We start from the raw sequence: 22,962 nt of genomic DNA on the forward strand, positions 1-22,962 counted from the left end.
GTGTTGAGTAGATCATCCCATGGTCAAAAAGCACAACATTTTTTCACTGACACCAACCTCAGAGTCACACACTGACCTGATGGATCTCCCTATTCCTATCAATATTACTTTTTGTTACCAGAAGGATCAAGTAAATCACTACCCACACTCTTGATCCTTCTACCAATCGCGCCAGGGCCCTCAAGTCTCTTTTGACTGCCCTCACACTTCTCTCTTATTTTGTCACTGCCAGCTTGAACAACCATAGTGGATAGTAATCAGAGGGCTTTACTAGATTGGAGAGTTTTCCAGTAATGTCCCTCAGCAGAGCTCCTGCGAGACAGCAGACTGCCCTGTGAGTGAGCACTATCCCATATTGAGCCATTTGTTCCCCTCAGAAGGGAGTCTCCTATTGCAGCTGCCCCACTTCTTCTGTTAACAGAGGTCACGATGCAGGGTAGAGGTGGTGTTGCTTTAGGAGGCCCCACTATCCCAGAAAGACCTTTGCTCACCTCATCACTTGTCTGGCTTTCCAGTTCCAGAGCCTCACACCTTAGCAGAAGGTGCCAGTCCTACGTGTGAAATTCTAAGGTTCCAAGGAGGAACCTGCCTCCTGCTGTGTGTAGTGACCTGCTTCCAGCCTTCCTTGTGAACAGACCCTTCACTAACAGTCCTTTGACTAATTACCCTGCAGGGCTCTGAATCCACCTGCTTTTCCTCTACAATGGAGGTTTAAGAGTCCCGAGAGTCTTGAGACTGTAGTGCCTCTGAAAAGAGCCGGTCAGTCTCCTGCTCCTTGGCTGAAATACCATGCAGCCTATTCACTTCCTCCTGTAGCTCCTTCACCTGGTCACACAGCTCTTAAACCACAGCACACCTTCTGCAAAAGAACTGCTGGCCCCAGCCTCGGGGAGAAGTACCAGGCACTTCTGGCAACCTGTGACAGGAGAGCTGCAGTAACAGTAACTATAACTGTTAGCTGTCATTTTCAAAACACAGGAATAGGTCTTTACCTGAGCCAAGGATCTCCAATACCTTACTGGGAAGTAAAACCAAAAAAAGTCTACTTGAACTGGAGGCCCAGGACATTGGCAACACCCTTCCTAAAAATGGCCTATCCAAAAATGTGCTCTCAGAACTGACAACCACTACTTTTATCCAAAGTTACAATAAACAAATAATTTTATCTATGTGTTTCCATACTTCAAACACACATATTTGGCTGAAAGACTCAGAAGTATGGTGGAAGTAATTTAATGAGTTAACGGGGATTGGGAGTGTAATTAATATTATGTTTTTAATTTACTTGAATGTAAAAAACAACCACTAACATTTGCTTCTTTTTCTCAATATCTTTTTAACATTAAGTAGAGTGCCACATTTGAGACCTAATCTAGAAAGAAATAAACCCATTGATGAGAGAGAGAGCAGAAAGTCTCACACAGGCTAGGTTCAGACAACCCCAGCAAGTGACAATGTGTCCCATTTACATGGCACTTCCCAGCTCACACCTGTCCAAGCCAGGGCTGGAGCTGCTGCTGGTGTAAAGCACAGAGCAGGACCCAGCCCAGAGCACAGAGCAGCACCAGGCACACACCAGCTGGGCACCAGGAGCACTGACAGCACTTCAGCCCACCAGGGCTGTCCAGCATCTCCTGTGGACATGTGTTTAAAGAGGTTCACCTAACCTCTGAAAGTGAGTACAAGCATAGTGACACAAGGATGAGAACTTCTGAAGTAAGGAAAAGGGAAATAAGCAGAGAGGTTATAGACAGAGTGCATGTGCATGGCCTGAAAATACAGACCTACTGCCATTTTAACTAAGATTGAAGCACTGCCTTGAATGCAAAACAGTCAGTGGTAAAACTTGCTAAAAAATTTAGCTTAATTACTAAACATAATTTGTTCTGAAAGAGAAAATGTGGATAAATGAAACAGTTACTTGCACATATTTAAAGAATTTTAATATTAACACTACACTGCTAAAAAATATCAAAAATCGCCAGATTTTCCAATAAAAATATATATGGAAGCTTTAAATTTTGGATGCAATCAAAATCAAGACATTAAAAAATGGGGAGGATTTGCCCTAGTTCCCCCAAATTTGCCCTATTTCCTGCTAAAATTACTCATTCTTATTTTATAAAGCAGTGGATCTTAAAAGACATTTGGGCATTACTCTTTGTTTACCATGTTCAGATCAATTATTTCCTTTTATGTTAAAAAGGAAAAAAGTGCAACACATACAACTGAGTAAAATGACAAATAATTAAAATATTATTTCTTCTTTATACTATTCTGATATACTTGAACTATAACAGTGGAGATGTTTTCATGCAAATGTTGGGTTTCCATTTCATAACTGTATATATTTCCAATGAAATCAAACCACCTTCACATCAACCTCTGCACAAATAAAGACTTCCACATATAGGAGGATGTATGGAAAATATTACTAAATTAGTTGATCAAATTGTAGTTGAAATGCATCAGTTTCAGTAATTTAAAAGTCTCTTTCAAATTCAGGATAAATAGGATATCAAAATCATAGGGACAGAGCTAAAAGTTATCTGACAGTCATTTCCTCCCATTACACAGTGTTTGTAGCAAACATTTGGCTAAGGTATCCTTCATGACCTCCCCAGACTTCCACTCAGTCTGTCCTGCTGTACCACTACTCTGAAGGTGCTTCTCCTCATGACTCACTCTTAATAAAAGTTAAACCCACTGCTTCTTCTTGTAACCATCCAGGACACAGCAAAATATCTTGGGCAAAACCATTTTTCTTTACAGATTTAATCAATTGTCCCTTCACTCTCTCTACACTGAAGAAACCAAAAGCACACAGCAGAAACAATCCCAATAAGAACTACCATCACCATTACTATAAAACACTAGCTGTTACACAGCTGATATACTAAAAAAAAAAAAAAAAAAAAAAAAAAAAAAAAAAAAAGTGGGGGGTGTGGAATTTTCAGCAGCAAATATCTTGGCAAGAAAAGCAGTGTCATTCAAGACTCAATAATATGCTCAAGGATCCAGGACCAGACCAATACCTAGATGCCACCAAACAAGCAGCTCTCCTACCTCTGCCAATCAGCAAAGCCTCAAAGAGTTACAGTGGTGGCTTTATTTCATATCTGCAAAACTGTATCAAAATTTTATCAACAGAAAGAATAAAAACAGATCTTTTCCCTATTCAAGCTATTAAAATGGATCAGAATTTATTAGAAAGAATGAGCAGGATCAGAGGCTGGACCCAAGTGCTCCTTCTTTCATGTTAAAGTGCCATTTAAATACAAGAAGAGAAAGCAAAGGGAAATCTTAAGAAGCACGACTGCATTGTGTGTGCATGTGAGCAAAGGGCTGTGCTGGGAAGCCAAGGCTGGACCAGAAGGGCACTGCAGAGCTGTGCACCAGGCTGCAGCCATGCCTCTTGTGGCAGCAGCTCCTAAGGGACACAGCTGCACCACACCAGCACACACACAGCCCTACTGACGTCCACCTGATCCTCCATCCAAGATGAAAGCACCCCATCCATGTAAACTCCCCTGTCTGCTGCCAGCAAACCCCAGTTATTACCACTCTCTCCATGGCAGGATGTGTCCCATATCTGCTGAAAGTCCTCTACTGCTCCTTCAGATTACAGGTCTTGTTTAACAGGTGCTTTGGTTACCAGGTTGACACACTGAACCAGCATCTCTCCCATACCAGTTTCTCATCTGAGTACTGTCTTGATTTTTGCAACTCCTCTTTGCATTGTGTCAGATTAAAATCTAAATCACGGTGATGACAAGGAACATTGATGTTATAAACAGACACCTCTTTAAATAAAGTTGTGATCAAAGCATCGAGTAGCCCAATAAAACCCAGGTGGCTCTAGCTTATCATATGCCATACCCATTATTTCGAGTGCCCCATTTACTAGATTTCCAGGTGTCAACTAAAGGTTTGTTCCAGTTCTTTCATTTCTGGCTCTATTTATATATCTGGTGCCTTTTGATAAGAGGGTGCAACGTTAAAAAAAATAAAAAGGTTAAAAAAATACAAATTTTAAAATCAGGCATTTTGCCATAGTTGATAAAACCACAGAAACCAGTGTGTCTTTGTATTGTTCAACATCTACATAAAGCTTAGCTAATTACAGAGGAATACCAAATGACTCATGTTTGCCATAGTTTTCTGTGGGCAAATATGTTTATCCAAAAGGTCCAGAAAATGTAAAAATTTAATGTGAACTTCAAGAGATTTAATCTGCAAGTTTCATTTAGAAACACAGTCAAAATTTTTAACTACTTATGGAAGTCATTACCTTTAAAATTACTATAAGCTCTGACAGTAAGCAGGCAAAGAGAACAAAAAGCTGATTTGACATTTACTCCTCATTTAACTCTGTGCTTTATGTGTCCAAATACATAAATTAATTTTTCACCTTGTTTTCAACATCGTTACAACAAAAATGCCTTGGAAGATTTGGTCAAGTATCATACAACAGAACACAGTGAATAGCAGAAATCTTTTTTCAGATGTCATTTAAAAAAACTAAGAGCTCAAATTTCTACATTCAAGGATAGAGGGATGGTTTGATTTTAATTCTACGCCATTGCATCAAAGTAGAATTTTACATGGTGCTTTCTCATCCCTCACCCTGTCATTCATCATTTCAAGTACATGTTATTTTCTGACCCACTATTTCAATTTCTTTTCACACAAAAGAGACAAAATTTTTGCATGGAAATCAGTATTACAGGTCTAATATTTCCAAAATGTTACGGCATTTCGCCTTCCAAACCCTCACTTGCCTTTTGGTTATAAGTGAAATTTCAGTTTCCAAATTAGCCAGGTAGAGATGCCAACAATATTCCACTGAAAGCCATTAAGAACTGGACACCTAAACTCCTGTGCTGTTTCTAAAATGTTTGAGCAAGTATGTGTTTGTATAATGTTCAGGACACCCAGAGCCAGCTGACGCCTCTGGGCATGAGCACAGTAAAGCATAAATCAGGTCACGCTTCCTAGTTTGAGAGCTACACAGCTTTCAGGGTGGAAGCACTAACCTCATTCCAATTTACATCTAAACATTTCTTACTCCCACTCCTTATTCCATCTCCTCAGCATTCCTCATATCTTCAACACTTGGTGCCTATTGGAAATCATCACTACCCCCAAGTCTAGTAAATTGACCAATCCCAAACCCATCCTCAACTGTCCTTTCCTCTAGTCTTCCATCAGTAACACACCACCAAATGAATCTGACACTGAACTAATCTAAAAAGAAAGCACATGACAGAATGAAACTATATAGAAAAAAATGTACATATGTATGTATGTATGTGTGTGTGTATGTATATATATATATAGGCTTGCAGGCAGATATTTCATTAACACTTTTTGGTTTTGCAATTACTTTTTCTATTTCTGAGGAGAACTGTCATATTTGGTCTAGTTCCTGAACAGTTGGTGCTGCACCCTTGTCTCTCTTATACATGATGGGATGTACAAGATGTATGGAACTAGATAGCAACAGATCAAATCTAGAAAAACACTCAGTAGAACCAAAATAACAACAAAAAAATGAGAATCCTGCCCTTGTATCTTTACTTACTCCTTGTAGGACTGAGGACAGTGTTTCTCAGCTAAAAGAACCACTAGGGCTCAGAGGACGAAGACCTTCAGAATTTCCCCAGGAACAGACCTCCATTTTCACAAGTGTGCTGTTCTACTGTGTGAGAAAGTCTTTTGAGCCCCAGTGTGTACCAGGAGTGGCACCCAGTGTCCAAATTGCATCCTTGCAACAGCATCTTCAGTTCCCTTCTCAGCCTTTCCTTGTTCCTTTCTCCCAGCCTGCAGTTACAGAAAATCAGCAGTTCTCTGCTTAAACTGTACATATATTCTAAGTAAAGCAGTTTACATACACTTTTTGCCAAACTGTTTGAAACAACTGTGCATAGATGAATAAAATTTTCAACTATTCAATGTAGAGACAACTATTAAGTCCAGTAAAATACTTCAATTAAGGCATACAGATACAGATTTAAACTCAGAATAAAATCAACATTTGTGTAGTCTATGGTCTTTCAACTATACTCAACAACTGATCTCCCAGCCCCAGGCTGATTTATTCTCGATCACTGGCACTGCTTTAATAGTCTAAGCCAATCTTCCTAAGCAGGCTTTGCTAGAACAAAAATAAAAATCACTAAAAGAATTGAAAAAAAAAAAAAACCAAACCAAAGCAACAACAAACAATTTGCATGTTTTGTAGCTATGTGGGATTTTAAAAATCATCTACTGTGCTTGGCTAAAATGACTGAGTAAAAATGAGAGTAACAAATCTAGAAAACAAAATTGTTTTGCTCTTCCCAAAATTGATCAGAGGGATAACACTTAGTTTTAAACAAGATTCAACACTTGGAGTAAATTAAAGAAAGCTTCTCCCAAATTGCTGCAAAAGCTACAATTTCTAGCTTTTATTTCTTTCACTATCGCAGAGGGGCAGAAAACAGATCAAGATAAAACAATTATTATACCAGGTATCCTAAAGCATTAAAAAGCTACTAATCTATCCATAGGTAAAAGCACAGTGGAGCAATGGAGCAATACAAATCGGTAAAAAAGGAAAAAAAAAAAACCTAGGGAAAAAAACCCTAAAAAAATAAGGGAAAGAAGAAAAATGTATTTCCATCTACATGAGAAGTCAAATTGCAAGCACCCTTTTCAGTAGTTTTGCCAAACTTTACCTGGTCAGTTTTCCTCTTTCATTAATATCAAAAGCTAACCCCCACCACAACATCTCTCAAACAATGCAGCACAGCCCTACCAGCCTCAGGTGTGCAAGCTGCAAGAACATTACATGCACCCCTCTTCAGGAGTCAAATGCCTTGCAGCTAAGCGAAATTCTGAGTTCATTAAAACCTAAAAGATTAGATCTCAGCTCTACTGCAAATATCTCCAAAGAAGCTTTTGTTTCTCAACCAAAGACACAAACCTGGCACAATTTAACAGTTTGAGAACTTCAAAATCCTGATGTTCAGTGTCTCTAGTTCCTCCCTTACCCCTCGGATTTCTCTGCTGCATAAAAGAACACTATAAAATCTGCAATATTCACCACATGGATCGAGGATATACATATATATATATCTATATGTACACACACACAGACACTGAGTGGCATGTTCAAATCCTTGAATTACTTCCCTGCTAAGATTTATTTAGTTTCAACGAGAGTTCTACTTGCAAAAACACGCACACATTGCACAGCAAATATATCTCTTGTTAGGTGCCTAATATGGCCAGGGAAACCATTTTGATTATCCCGTGCCCGCTTATGCATTGTCCTACAAAACAATAAGATAGAACAGCGAGAAACGAGCAATTAAGAGTCTAAATGCACATCGGGAATCACTAAAATCCACACTAGCCAAGTCAGGAACAATATGACTGATGAATAGCCCATATTATACTAGGATTGTTAGCAAGTGTTAAAAAATTATCCTTAGCAGATGTCCCTTATGACCTAAATATATCACACAAAGAACATGCCTGTCTTGTTTACTAAAAAAGTTTTAAGAAATCTTTCCATTTTTATTACTGACTAGAACTCCACACGTCTGCATATTGGCTCTAAATACATACAGAGGATTCATCACACTAAACTTACAAAAACATGTAAGTATTTTACTGTAAACAACCTATTTTCACATATATTTTTCTACTGCATGAATTTACGCTGTACTGAAGCATGTAATCCAATAAAAGAAATCAAACTGTGTATTCAGCACAGTGAAACAAAAGAAAGCTGCATACTACTGCAACTTATCGACCGACATGCCACAAACCAAAACAGAGTAAATTTCTTCACTTAGATGGGTGAGAGCCTTATCTGCAATAAATACATTTTGTGGTTGCAGTCAGTAAGGAATTATATAAATTTAATCTACTATACACTGTTACATGGGCAACTATGAACACCCTGCTCATCTTCACCAGAGCTTTAAAGAAGTTTTTACTTTCTTAAATTTTGTGATATTAAGATTCTCTACACTGGCTTAGCTTCAAACTATAGAGATAAGCAAGATTTGCTCAGTTTGAGCTTTCTCAGCCTCTCCATATATTTTTGACTGCACCATTCGATTTCACAATACATATTAATCATAAACAATTACTGCTAAAATAAAGATGCAAACATATATTCTACTAAGGCTTTTTTTCATTTCTATCAAAGAATAATATTTTTAGAACATCTTTAAAGTTCTATAACTTTTATGAAAAAAATTCTTATATCTCTTTAACTCCACTGCTGCAGTGGGTTTCCCCCCAGTAAAATAGATTTCGAGCCTGTTTTTCAAGTATTTAATTCCAAATTCAGTCCTGAACCTTGGGCCAGCTTCTTGTCTCTGCCTTTCCATCAATAAAATAAATGTGAACACAATGAACAAAAGAGGTGCAACTTAGGTTTCATGTGTACTATACCTCAAGTATGGAACATTTTCATAGAGAATAATGCTATGCAATTTTTCCACATTATGCAGTTGATAAATCCATAAAACATTATTGAACAAGAAATAAGAATGAAAATGATTTTTCACAATTTACTGCTAATATTTATTTTAATCAGTTTCTATTAACCGTTCACACAGATGTATTGATTTGAACTGCTCTTCAATAGAACTATAGGTATTTCCTTAATTTTAGCTCTCAGAAAAAAAAATAGAGGATTTTCTCATTTTGCTGTGCTTTCCTTCAGATCCCTCTACTTTATTACAGCATTCTTTGGGAAAGGAAATGGCTAAATACTTGCATTAGCAAAAAAGGAAAGGAGGGGGAATGGAAAGAGGTAATAAGAAGGTGTTAAAAGAACTCTCTCTTCCTCTTGGTCCAGTCCCAGTGGGGAAAGAACAGATGAGTGCAGAGTCCAAATATGGCCAAGGCTGAGGGGAACCACAAGGTCCAGAAACAAGTGGTCCTTTAAGAAAAGACATGCTACAGATTGAAGCAAGACATGCAAAAAGCAGAGTGTGATCCAGACAGTCCATTTGAAACAGCCACTCCTGTACCACATTGTCCAAGACCAAGGAATAATAATCAAGGATGAAGAAATAGAAAGTTTCTAGAAAGAACTGACAATGTTCTGTCCACAAAGTTTGGGCTTCATTTGGAATGGAGCTTTAGTTCCTCCAAACATAGAGGTAGACACAAGAGGAGATATTAAGTGTATGTATGTGTGTGTGTGTGTGTGTGTGTGCATATATATATATATATATATATATATGTACACACACACACACACACACACACACACACACAGAGTTTCATTATTTAATTGGTTATCTGCTTTGTGCTCTTTTATGTCTTTAGTCAAAGTTGAGCTGATTATATTAGCACTAAAAAATTTAATTCAGAAAGGCTCATTTGTAATATTTTACCAAAACTGAAGGTAAAAGAAACAGGCCTTTCATACTCCTGACCATATAAAAAATATTAATGAGTTTCTGCAAGTCTTACAAAATTATAATATGAGATATCCAGATAAAAAACTATATTATTGTATATAATGATTTTAAATAAAGAATATGGCTAAGATAGAGCACAAGCTAGAAAGTAAAAACTCCTGGCTTCAAGATTAAATCTTTCATATAATGAAATGTTTAAATGCACAGCTGAGTTGGATACAATCTCCCAGCTCATTCTAATGCTGCTAAAAAAACAGCTACATACATCTAACTACCTAGCTCTTAAAACACAGTTCTCTAACTTCATTTTCAAGCTAAGTAAGTGAATATTCTTAAACATAATTTTCAGTAAAGTACAGCATAGAAGTTTATTAAGTATGATAATAATATCCCTGCAATTGCAAACTGCAGAAAAAAAAAAAAATCAAGCAACCTAAAACCAATTTTAGGCTATGTTTTTCTGTTTAAAACTGCTCAAGGAAAAATGCCATTAAATATGTTTTCTAAAAAAAAAAAAAAAAAAAAAAAAAAAAGGCTAAGAACTAGTATAACATTTTGCATTTTAAATCAAATTACACTAACTTCTTTCGCAGCAAAATTTCAATGGAAACTGATTTAAATAACACTTTAATATGCATGGTACTTTAAACAGCAAATTTCTCTTTCTTGATACAAAATTAGATGATGAAAAAAAGGATTACTCTACCACTCTAAAGCATTGCCCCGACAGTAAAAATCAACTTGAAAATCCAGAAATGCAGTAAACAAAGCACTTCAGGCAGTTTGTGCAATGCTGTCAGAAGAGGGACAGTGACACGCAATTTTTAATTCCGCAGAGTCCAGTAGTATAAATCCCCTTGGATAAGCCAAGGAGTTCCATCACAAGTGCTGCCTCCTCTGTCTCAGTTATGCGGGGTAGAAGTGGGAAGCACAGAAGCAAACCCGCACAACAGGCAAGATGCCGCGCTGCTTTCAGGATACACGCACGCAATTCTGAAAAAAATTCTCCCCATCTGCACCGAGCCTTAGAGCACACAGCACATTTAGGCTGACTTAAGAAGCGAAAAAGCACTGAGTCGGGATGGTCAGTGCATTTTGTAGTGTATTTGTGAATTGGTTTCTGCAGGATTGCATGCACCGTATCCCATACGGAAGCGCGCAGCCCCGCGGCCCCGAGCGCGGGCACCGTGAGCGAGTCACGGGCGCCCCCTGACGGCGGCTGCGCCCCGCGCGGCGGGCACCGGGCACACACGGGACGGGACACACCGGACACACGGGACACACCGGACACACCGGGCACACGGGACACACCGGGCACATCGGGCACACCGGACACACGGGACACACCGGACACACCGGGCACACGGGACACACCGGGCACACGGGACACACCGGGCACGGGACACACCGGACACACCGGGCACATCGGGCACACCGGACACACGGGACACACCGGACACACCGGGCACACCGGGCACACCGGGCACACGGGACACACCGGGCACACCGGGCACGGGACACACCGGACACACCGGACACACACCGGGCACACCGGGCACATCGGGCACACCGGACACACGGGGCACACCGGACACACGGGGCACACCGGACACACCGGACACACGGGACACACCGGGCACGGGACACACCAGGCACACCGGGCACACCGGGCACACGGGGCACACCGGACACACCGGGCACGGGACACACCGGACACACCGGGCACACGGGACACACCGGACACACCGGGCACGGGACACACCAGACACACCGGGCACACGGGGCACACGGGGCACACGGGACACACCGGACACACCGGGCACGGGACACACCGGACACACCGGGCACGGGACACACCGGACACACCGGGCACGGGACACACCGGACACACCGGGCACACGGGGCACACGGGGCACACGGGACACACCGGACACACCGGACACGGGACACACCGGACACACCGGACACGGGACACACCGGGCACGGGACACACCGGACACACCGGGCACACAGGACACACCGGGCACGGGACACACCGGGCACACCGGGCACACGGGACACACCGGACACACCGGGCACACCGGGCACACGGGACACACCGGGCACACCGGACACACGGGACACACCGGACACGGGACACACCGGGCACACCGGGAACACCGGGCACACGGGGCACACGGGACACACCGGGCACGGGACACACCGGACACACCGGGCACGGGACACACCGGACACACCGGGCACACGGGACACACCGGGCACGGGACACACCGGGCACACCGGGCACGGGACACACCGGGCACACCGGGCACACAGGACACACCGGGCACGGGACACACCGGGCACACCGGGCACGGGACACACCGGGCACACCGGGCACACGGGACACACCGGGCACGGGACACACCGGGCACACCGGGCACACCGGGCACGGGACACACTGGGTACGGGACACACCGGGCACGGGGTGGGACACGCACAGGTCACGGGGGAGGGGGACTCGAGGGGAACACCCGGAAAATTCACTTGCCTCGGGCAAGAGAATTAAAATCACTGTTGGTAGCACTGTGATTACAAAACCATCCTCTGGCGTACACCGCCGCATCCGATAGACAAATGCACGCATCCGCACACCCAAGGCACTTCAGCCCGCACCCGCTAAAGCAGCCTTTCATTGGGATTTCTCCTTTCTTATCCATTAGAGACAAAAACCTCCTGTCATTACAGGTAAGTCTGCACAGTATGAAAACTCTGGCAAAATATTTCACAGGCTGCATTGCCTGCTATTCCACTGAACCATCACAATTACACAAACCATGCCAATACTGGCTTCCTTTCAGGAAACAAATCAATGGCTTGCACTAAGGACAGGTACAGCACAAAATAATTCAGGTGTTATTAGCAGTTTATTAAAGAACCTTGAATATGTGAGACATCTTATTAGATGACAATCAAGCACATAGTAAATAACGTCTTTGTCCATAAGTATACTGAAGTATCAGTTCTAGCAATCCACAAAAAAATACCAAAATCAGATGAGATTATTCTGAGTGCTTAACAACTGACCATCGATATTTGCCATAATCATCTGAATTCCTTATATAAATTAAACCTTATTGAGCCTATGGACTATTTTACACATTTATTACATCCAAATTATTAAAAAACCCAAACCAAAATAAAACAAAACAACAACAACAAAAAAAGTTTAGGAGCTTTTGGGTCATCTGTTCCCATCCTTAGTGAAATAAGACTCAAATTTCAAGTAAACTGATTTCTTCATTTCATAAACATTCCATTTTCTTACAGTAGAAGACAATAAACATGAGCTATGACTATTATACCTAAAGAGAATAAGCCTGTACAAACAAAACAAAACAAAACCAAAAAAGCAAAAAAAAATAGGCAGCTAAAATTGCATCTGCCTATTCAGAACATAGTTACAGTCACTGCATGTTCAAGGTCTCTCATGCAACAATGCAAGTGAAATACAAGATGATGAATACGATGATAAAACCTTTGATTTAAAATGGGAATAAAACAAGAAAAACTGACAAAATCTAGCCTGGACAGAAACCTTTACTGAAAGGAGATGAACCAACACTGCTGGGGGGCTGTGATTAAATGATGCCAGGACTTCTACAGCAAAACAGCAAAAGAAATCAAGCTTCAGAGTCCATTTGGACCCTATTGCATGCAACAAAGCTTACGAAAGGTGCAGAAAATGTCTTAAGGGAGCAGCTGATGGAGCTGTGCTTGTTCAGTATCAAGTAGAGGAGACCCAGGAGGGAACTCACTGCTCTCCACAACCACCTGAAAGGAGGGTGTAGTCAGGTGGAGGCCAGTCTATTCTGCTGTGCCTGCAGTGAGAGGACCAGAGGAAATGGCCTTAAACTGAGACAGGGGAGATGTAGATTAGGTATTAGATTTTTTTTTTTTCGGTGTTAGGGTAGTCAGGCACACTGGAATAGGTTGCCCCAGGGAGGTGGCAGGGTCACCAGCCCTGAAGGTGTTCAAAAGGTATCTGGATCTTGTCCTGGGTGATGTGGTTCAGGGGTCACAGTGGGCAATGGTTGGACTTGATCTTGTAGTTTTCTTTCAACCTTGATGATTGTGTGATTCTACGTGAAGCCCTCTGCTTCTGCAAGGACCACATGTCACAGGTGAGCAAATGGGCAGCACTACAGGTAAGGCTCAGCAGTTGAGACTGCTGCTGCCCCTGGCCAAGTAAAATCCTGAATAAACACCATTTATGAGCTGTGACCTTTGTCCACATGCAACTGCACCCATTTGAGGCTAAAATATGGTGGGTTTGTGGCAATGTTGCACTACATTATTTCTAGTTGTTACTGTATGATTGCACAACTAAATACTACCTAAAGCACAGAAAACCAAAGGTGATAGAATCTTTAATCATCTAACTTCTAACCTGAAAACCAAAACAAATCTTCTCAAGTAACAAAGAAAAAATAATGTTGGGAGATACCAGAAGAAGACATCAGCTTTCCTTCTGGAGCATTTCAGAGGGGATCTAATAAAAGAAAAACAAAGCAACAACCATATAGAACTTATTTTGATGTATAATTATTTAACTGCCTCAAAATTCCAATTGGCATACTTACCACAGGACTTAATTTATTATCTTAGCTTTGTAGCTAAGTTATTAAACTACATCAGACTGAAATAAATTGTTTCAAAATAATGTCTCACAACATCTATAATGAGTGACAAGAGGTATACCTCATTTTTAACTGTTGGATTTCCAAGAAGGGAATATAAATTCCCTTTAAATGGGGGAAAAAAGCTACTCAGTGAAAAGGACCAAAAATAAAATCAATAAAGTGCAAAGAATTGAACTTAATATGTTGCTCAGAAATAAAATTTATAGACATGAAAAATACACTTATTTATCAGAAGGAACACACAGAAAATAAGGTTTTTAGCAAACCTTAACTGAAAGACAGCAAAACTATGCTCAAAGACTTGGAATTGCCCTAAAGTGAAAGCACTTTTCAGAAAACTACTCTTGGTAAGACAAGCTGGAATACTGCATCATTTCACAGCAGTACCTAAGCAAAAAATCCTTAGAGTAGAAATCTGATTTTCCCTAAACAAGATTTGAATCTAAGGGATGGAGAGCGTGGGGAAGGCGAGGCAGGGGGCACAGAAATAGGGGTTGCATGTGTAAATCACTGAAAGTACCTTCATGAAATTAAAGATCAGTGCTTTGAAAAGTAAACTCAATGCCTATGAGGATTTTTAAGTGCACCAGCATTAAGGAAACACAATTATGTGAAAAGTAAATGCCTAACCAAAAGCCCAAAGTGCAGCCCTAAAATACTGAACATTCACATTGAAGCATCTTTTGCTGAGGACTCAACAACAATTCTGCAATTTTCCTCTATTAGCTCACACATCATCAACTAAACTTCACCTACAGATTTCTAACAGAGAGCTGGGTTGAACCCTCTCACCCCCACTAAAAATCTCATGCTGAAACAGGCCAACCTAAGTGTTTAAGACTTCTCTGACAGGAAATCTTACCCAAAAAATGGCACTTTGTAAAAAGAATCATAGGAAGACAACACTGCAGGAGAAACTTTGCAAGATGAAAAACACCTGTGGATTCATACGTGGTGGACAGCCCGCCCAGATTTGCAACAGGAATTACTTCAAGCTAAAAAACTTCCCATGTTTTCTTTAGTTTCAGAAATAGTCCAATTCAAGCTGCATTAAAAGTGTTCTTGCACTAATAGAAAAAGTTCAGATATGTTTTTTAAAAAAAATTAATATGTGAAGGAATTCTGTAACAGCAAGTAAGTAGTCAAAATTTAGTATTATCTCAGGCATTAGCAGCAAGAGACAAAATGGCACTGTAACAAAAGCATAACTATGCATATCTGAAGAAATGGTTGTTGTAAGCAAGTTTAAATACATCTTTATCAAACTGATTTTAAATATCATGCATACCTATTTCAAGTTCAATTTAAGGATATTTTCTTAGCACCCTCAAAAATGTGGTTTATATTAGATTTGCACAGCTTAAAAGAGGAAAACATTCAAGTAAATGTGTCTTGCCAATTACCCAACAGTTTATTTGCTCAAACATCACCCTCCTGTACAAAAGCTCAAATTCTCTTAACAACAATCACCTCGAGGCCACTGAGGTCTACACTATGGCAGAAAACGATGCAAAATCATCCTGACAAAAAAGCACAGTGTTAAGTATTACTCTGTGTGATAAAAGCACTGAAGTGCCATGGCCCTTATATTATCTCTCCATATCTATGGGCCTGAATTCGTACAAATATATAAAATATATATACTAGATAGGGTACTGAAGTAACACACATGTCTTAAGGGGAAGGAGGTGCCTTGTTTTCTTTGGTTTTTAGCTTGCTGAATTTTAACATTCTGGCATGTAACAAGAGATTTCTCTACTTGAATTATCTGCATCTAGAAGAAAAAAGAATCTGTTGAAAATCTGGCAGGGTGCTTGCATAGGGAAACACAGCTCCAGGGAAAACAAACAGGGGGCATTTATAAAACATTACTGTTTTTCACATTGGCAAGACAGAAGACAACTCAGAGGAGCCCAAAAAGATACCAAAGGCTCAAGCTACCAACCTCAACAGCCATTTTGTTTAGGTTTTCATCTTCCCTAGGCTCGATCACGTAGGCTAAAGAGCTCAACACACCCCTAGTGAAGCAGAATGAACATGAGCACTTTGCACTTCCTAAATGCTTCATTCTATTTAACTGTATTTCACTGAGAAGAATACAGAGGGAACATCTCTGTGATCCATATAGTACAGGCTAGGGAAGATGGAAACCAATGGGAAATTCACCTGAATTGGCTTACAGAGTTCAGCACAGCCAGCTCCCCTGACCTGGCTGCAGACTGCCCACCACTGCCAGAGGCAGCATCAGCCTCACTGCCATAGGCTCATTTCCCACTCTGGATAGAGCTGGCTCTGCTTTCTGTGCCCACAGCATGAGAACAAAAAGCTGAAAAGCAAAGGGGTCCAGGTGAGGGAAGCTTTGCCTTTGGACCTTACTTAATGCCAGGACTATTACTTGCTAAAAAAGGGAAGACTTGTATCAAAAATCACTTTCTTGGAATGAAGTTTCCCAAAAATAAGAGCTGAACCCTGCATACCAGATCACAGGCTTACAGCTCAGCATGGGAGCCATCCTACAGTGAGCTGAATCCACCTCCGACACTGAGAAATTCATTTCAATTCTTGCTCTCCTATCAGCTACATGGAAATAATTCAGCCATTTTCCACAGAAAAAATGAAGCATGGGGTCCAATTAAGAATTTAGATTACTTCAGTCTTTTGAAGAGCTCCAGAAGAGAAGGAATCTTTAAAACTTTTGTTAGGCTTTAGTAAAATATAGTACTGACTCAAACACCACGTTATTCCAGGACAATTAAGATTCCTTTTTGTTTAGCACTCTTTTTTTCTTTGAGCTAACTGTTTAATCCCACAAAGGAAGCAATAAACAGCTACAAAACCTTACCAAATTGCAAAGAATTCTTAAAATTATCTCTGCTATAAAAGCAGATTCTTTTGCTATAATAATTTAATAATATCTAATCTCATTAGCAAGAAAAAGCAGTTTATACTTACAGATTAAGTGGTTTTGCTCAAACTGAATTATCAAAACAGAATCAACTGCAACTACTTTGACTATACTGTCTCTTTAGTTACTTTTGAAGTTAAACTGACACTTTATGCCCTAATAAAAGTTTTTCTACTTGTATCATTAAATGCACACATGCATACTTACAATACCAAGATCAGAACTGCAAGCCTTTTAAGTTTGCTTTATAAATTTGATGTCATTCTGTGCCAAGCCGATCATACTAATTTACAATGTCAGTAACAAAACATAACTAGGACCATCAAAAAGCACTGAGACAGATAGAAACCACCCATGATATAAACCATTCTAGCTCACTTGGAAACCAAAATGATCACCCAGACTTCAAGTTAGCCAAAGCCTCTTAGAACTTACAAAGCTCTGTTTTCCAGGCTTTCAATGAGTACTTAACAATGATACAAGTAAATCCACAGAGAGGCAATCTATGTGCTGAGCTACATCCAGATGTGTATGCAAGCACACACATACACAGCCATCTCCATAAAAAAAGTGATTTAAAGTGATTATGACTTACAGACAGGAAACTAATGTAACTTCCTGTGTGGACAGCCTTATCCTAAAATAAATATCCATATAATATAGTATTTATCCCCTATAATTTCCTTTATACAGACAAGCTTGAAGTTGGATATTCAGAGTGGCACTTCATTTAACCTGCTGACACCTCAAGCCACACTGAAAAACCACTCTCAGTACATACAAGCTTCTGCTCACTGTGAAAGAAAAAAGTCCTTTTTTAGCCCATACAGATTTTCTTTTCAAAAAAAATTTCAAAACAATTTTCTTTAAAAAAAATAAAAAATTTACAAAACTGTAACTATTACCTTCATCAAAGTCTGCATCATCTTCTGTATGCTGAGGGAAAGGGAAGCAATTTGTGATTTCAAGTCTGTCATCCACCACAAGACCAAGCAGGACTCCTTGGACCACTTCATTTCCCTGCCCTTCTTCCTGGTAATGTTTAATGATCTTCAACACAACCTAGAACACAAAACAATAAAACCATAATTTGAAATGTATTATTTTTGTCCTCAAAACTCTGTATCTGGAATTTTAAATTTGTTGCACAGATTAGAGCTGCAGACTGAGTGACCTACTGGCTTAAGCATCAGCAATTTTAATACAAGTTGAGGAACAGTCATTCTGATACTACATGAAAAAACAAGACTATTAAATGAACCATCAAAATGCAGTTCTAAACCAATTTCCTGAAACACACTCTAAAATGAAATATTGATCTTTTTTACTTTAGCTTGTTGCATTTAACTGTGAGCTTCTAACAGTTAAGCCCCCTCTTGAGGGAAACAATGCACAAGAAACTAACAAAACATCATAAAAAACTATGCAGAAACTGGTAGAATTTTTTTAAAAGGTGCAGATCACATCAAATTTCAATTGCATTAATGTTCCAAAGTACATCTCACTGCAGTTTTATTTCAGATGATAGTTCGAGTTATATAATGTGAATGGTGTGTCACAGAGTATTTAAGAAAAATCAATGATAAAAGAAAAAAATGCACAAATTAGTTGTAATATTTTTAACAACATAATTCCCACTTCCTTCCTTAAATCTGAACTCTACAATGAATAATTCTCAGGAGATGATACTGTAAATTGGAACAGTATGAACAAAACCACTCAAAAACAGTCATTTGCTAGCAACACTTCATACTTAAATGACATTTTATACTCAAGAATAAGAACTACAATAAGGTAAGACACTAACCACAAACACTGACTTAAAAGAACTTATGCTTTATCCAGTGAAAGAGAGGTTTATTTTACTAAACCCTAATCTATCCCTTCAAAATTCAACAGAAAATGTCTGATGATTATATTTTCATTGAAGCAAAACTACTTTAACATCTGCTGGCAAACAGAATAGTTTAGTAGATTCCAGCTCAACTGCCCTTAGAACAGACTGTGTACAAGTACTGGCTTTTAGTGAATATTCTACAGGGGAAGTGGAATAAAAAAAGAAGTTAAGCTCATACTTACACATAAGGAACATATATTTGTCTCTAGCTTTCTTGTGAATTAGCAGATGTCACTTTTTGTAAAATACTGTTAATGTATTAAAGTACCACAATACAGGTTAAATGAAAGAAAAAGGAGACTAGAATAGAAATTATTTACAAATACACCATCTTCTTGGGCTAAAATGGGAAAATGAGCTTCATGTGCAGCCTACTTGGAGGCAGGGCAGAGATGGTAAAACTGAAAAGAAATACCTATTTCCAACTAAGTTGGATTTAAGTATCAAACTGGACTAACAGTCACTGATTCCTTGTTTATTTACAGTACCACTCGTGCTTCTTCTTGTATCTAGATATATTTGCACTGAAGCTTCTCAATCATAGGTGGAAAACAATATTTCACTCCAACAGACATTCACATCTGTCACTCAAGTCCTTTGCAGCCACACCTTTTTATCCAATTTGCTAAAAAGGTCTACAGAGCAAAGACACAAAGATACTTTGGCTCCATGCATCTCATTTTAAGGGAAAACAGTAAGGAAATCAGGATCAGTGGTCAGTGCAGCAGGACTTAACACTGATGGAAGCAATATAGCAACCATCAGTTTGAGATCACTGGGATATAGATGAATGTATCACAGAGTCAGCACATAAATGCTCAACTTGCATTTAGTGTAAAGCTAAGGTTTATCATATATTTGCCATAAGCCCTGTCTTCCACAGTGACAGAATCCATAACTACCCTGCAAGATTACAGCACAGAGAGCTCCTTGTCTACTATAAAACTATTCTCAGCATCTTTACAGTCTTGTACTCTTCACCTTTCCCAGTATTTTTCTCATTTTCTCTTGAGCTGTCTTTGCACACTGACTGTCCCTGTTAATGTGAGGACTGTTTGCCTGTTTGATTTCATTCCAGGAGCATTTGTGATACGATGCCAATTTGCTGCAGCATTTCTGATGATAATTGCTCACAGAAAGCAGCCACAAATGAAACAAGCATGGGCTGTCACAGAGCATCAATGATTTTTCAGAGAAAGAAAACTAGGCGTTCAAAGCTCTGAAATGTTAACCAAATACCCCAATACCACAATGAAGTTATTACACAAGCCTGCACTTTTCCATCTCCAGCCAGAAGACCAGAGCAGACATTATCCAGGGAGACATAAACCCCAGGGATTTAAGCCTACCTGCAACCCTGCTTTCCAACAGAATCTGAGAAATGGAGCAGAGAAGTTCATGAACTCAATACCCTAAATTTCACAACCATTAGGACACTGCAGAAGTTTGTGTTTATGATTGCACTGGAAAATACATTAGCTACTAAAATCACTTATAAAAGGATGCATCCAATGACACAGGATTCTAGTTTTCATTTTGTTCTTTATTCTGGACAGTTTTATTTAGCACAAAAGACACCAGTCTCTTGTAGAGCAGACTCTTCAACTCAGATTGAAAAATCTGCCACCAAAATACTACCATATGATCAAGCAGGAAATGTGCTCTCAAACTTGTGTTTCAGTACTAAAAACAGACCTTTGTGTATAAAGCAGAATTATTTCTCCAGTAATAACATCACCTACAACACTAAAAACGTAATTTCTATTTTGTTTGCTAGTCTAGATACAGCAGGAAGAGCTGACCACTATGCTAACACCAATGCCATGACATTTCTGACTGAATGTACAAAACAATACCTCACACTGAATAAACCACACATATCCAAGAAAAATGAGCACTAACTTGTATCTAGACATTTCCTTAAAGATTATGTTTGTGAAGCATCAGAACAGAACCAGAGTAGTTATACTGGTCTGAAAATAAATGTAGTAAGTGTCAATATAAATAATGCAAGTAACATAGCACATTGAAAAATACCAATTTCTCCAAAGAACACTTTAATCCCAAAGAAATCTAAATCAACAGCAGCATAAGCATCTTTCAGTCAATGCTGATTCATCTGCTAAACACCATTCATAATTCCCCTCCAACTATTCCCCTAATAGGAGATATTGCCCTTTGTACAAGCTATGATTGTTTTTAAATACCCATAGACCCTTCACTGCTATGCCATAGCTACATGAAATTACAGCATCCAAACCAAACCACATTGCAACTGCTACTGTTACTTTTTTAAGGAGAAAAAAAAAATCTTCAGATTTCTTAACTCTAACACCCTGAACACAGTCAATAATTATATGAAGCATGATTTAGTAAATGAACATGTAAGAAATATTCAGGTACATAACAATTCTTTAGAAAAAGATATACAAGTAACTCCCAAATAAAACTCGATAGTCCCCCAGCCTTGTAAATTTAGTGTTCAAAACACCCAAGTAATTTAATCACTTGGAGTAGCCACTTGTCAGATTTTAATGACCATTAATCCTCAATTTTAAAAAAAACCCAAAAAAACCCTTGCAGTTCTGCAGTGCTCCTAATCTTCAAATCTTCAAAGCACTACTCAAACATTAAGAATGATGTCATACTAAAAAAAAATTCCAAATAATTTTAAAAGCCATTCTGAAACTATTAAGAACATCAAAGGTACATTTTTTAACTGCATACTGCCAGATTTTAAATTGGGCTACATCTCAACAGCATAGCTGTTAATTTCAAAAGTTTGTACCTCACTACAGAAATACATGTAACATGAATCCACAGCTGAAGTATCGTGAGCCTTTGGGGGGCCTGTGAACATCCTGCTGTAGGGACATGAATATACCAAGATGCACATTTTTGCATTTACCTAAAGAGAAACAACAACAAATCAAAGACCTGAGGATTCATTTATGGCAGTGTTCCAGAGAGATGAATGTCACCACATTGAAAGCAGATTTCCAGTACCTGTGCTGTGTCTTACACATGTGAAATCAAACAAGAGAGCTTCTGTTAGCTCACTGGGTACATGATGTATGTAGCACACTGATATACAGTCTTAAATTAAGTATTTATATCTTTTTTAATGCTTAACATTTTTGCCACCTAAGAAAGCTTTGTGGTCACAACCACTAGCATCAATTGCCAGCATCTGGGGAAGAGGATGGGGAGAGAGACTAAATTAACTGTGTTATGTATCTGGTTTCAGCATTAACGTGGAAGGTGCCACGATGCTCACACCCTCTCAGTACTTAACACTACTGCAAAGGTGATCAATATTTAGCTTGGCAAAAGGGTCTTGAAAGCTATGACTGCTAATAATGTGTGATACATTTTGAATATATCTGTATCATATATGTAGCCTTCTCCAGACAAATTCTTAAAACTCAAACCATGAACTTTTATATTCTGATTATTCTATATCATTACTGATTGTCTCAGCATGAGCAATTTTATTTAAACTCATAGCATAAACCAAATTCAGGAGAGAACTGATAATGCAGCTTTGTAAATGGATAGATCACAATGTTAGTTGTTACTAACAGTGACTCAGGCAATTGTGTTAACTTCAAAGATGCCTAGAATGAATATCTTAAAGAGTTGAACTGTTAGCAATTAATGTCCACATGAAGACATACTATATTTTATTCTGATTTAGTAGCCATGTCTCCTCCCCAGGTAACCCTATACCAAAATCAAATCTACAACTGCTGTTGTGCTGAAACAACCAATTAGCTACACAAAAATGAAATTTAATTAAACAGTTCTGAAATCCTGAAGTATGGAATGGCTTTTTAAACAAAGACTTGGAAAAAAAATACAAAAAAAAACCCCCAGATATCACGAAACATGAGCAATGTTAACATTTTAATAGTTCCAGATGAGGTTTTTACACACTACAGATAAGTGCTTATCCTACACTTAAAAAGACAAGTTCTGGAAGTTGACCAAGCAAAAATTTGCCTTGAGCTGGTTTGTCTCCTGGCTACAGCACCACTTGATAAGACA

General features: G+C 39.2%; 1 protein-coding gene across 1 annotated transcript in view; it reads right to left on the bottom strand.

Annotated features, from left to right (window-relative positions):
• The window catches only part of EIF3H (eukaryotic translation initiation factor 3 subunit H), an 85,760-nt gene that overhangs the window by 49,811 nt on the left and 12,987 nt on the right, over positions 1 to 22,962 (bottom strand). Inside the window, exon 2 of the mRNA XM_079301583.1 lies at positions 17,924 to 18,080. Coding sequence (XP_079157709.1) covers positions 17,924 to 18,080 — 157 coding nt within the window. The remainder of the gene's footprint in view (positions 1 to 17,923; positions 18,081 to 22,962) is intronic.

Source organism: Erithacus rubecula (genome assembly GCF_903797595.1).
Source record: "Erithacus rubecula genome assembly, chromosome: 3".
NCBI lineage: Eukaryota > Metazoa > Chordata > Aves > Passeriformes > Muscicapidae > Erithacus > Erithacus rubecula.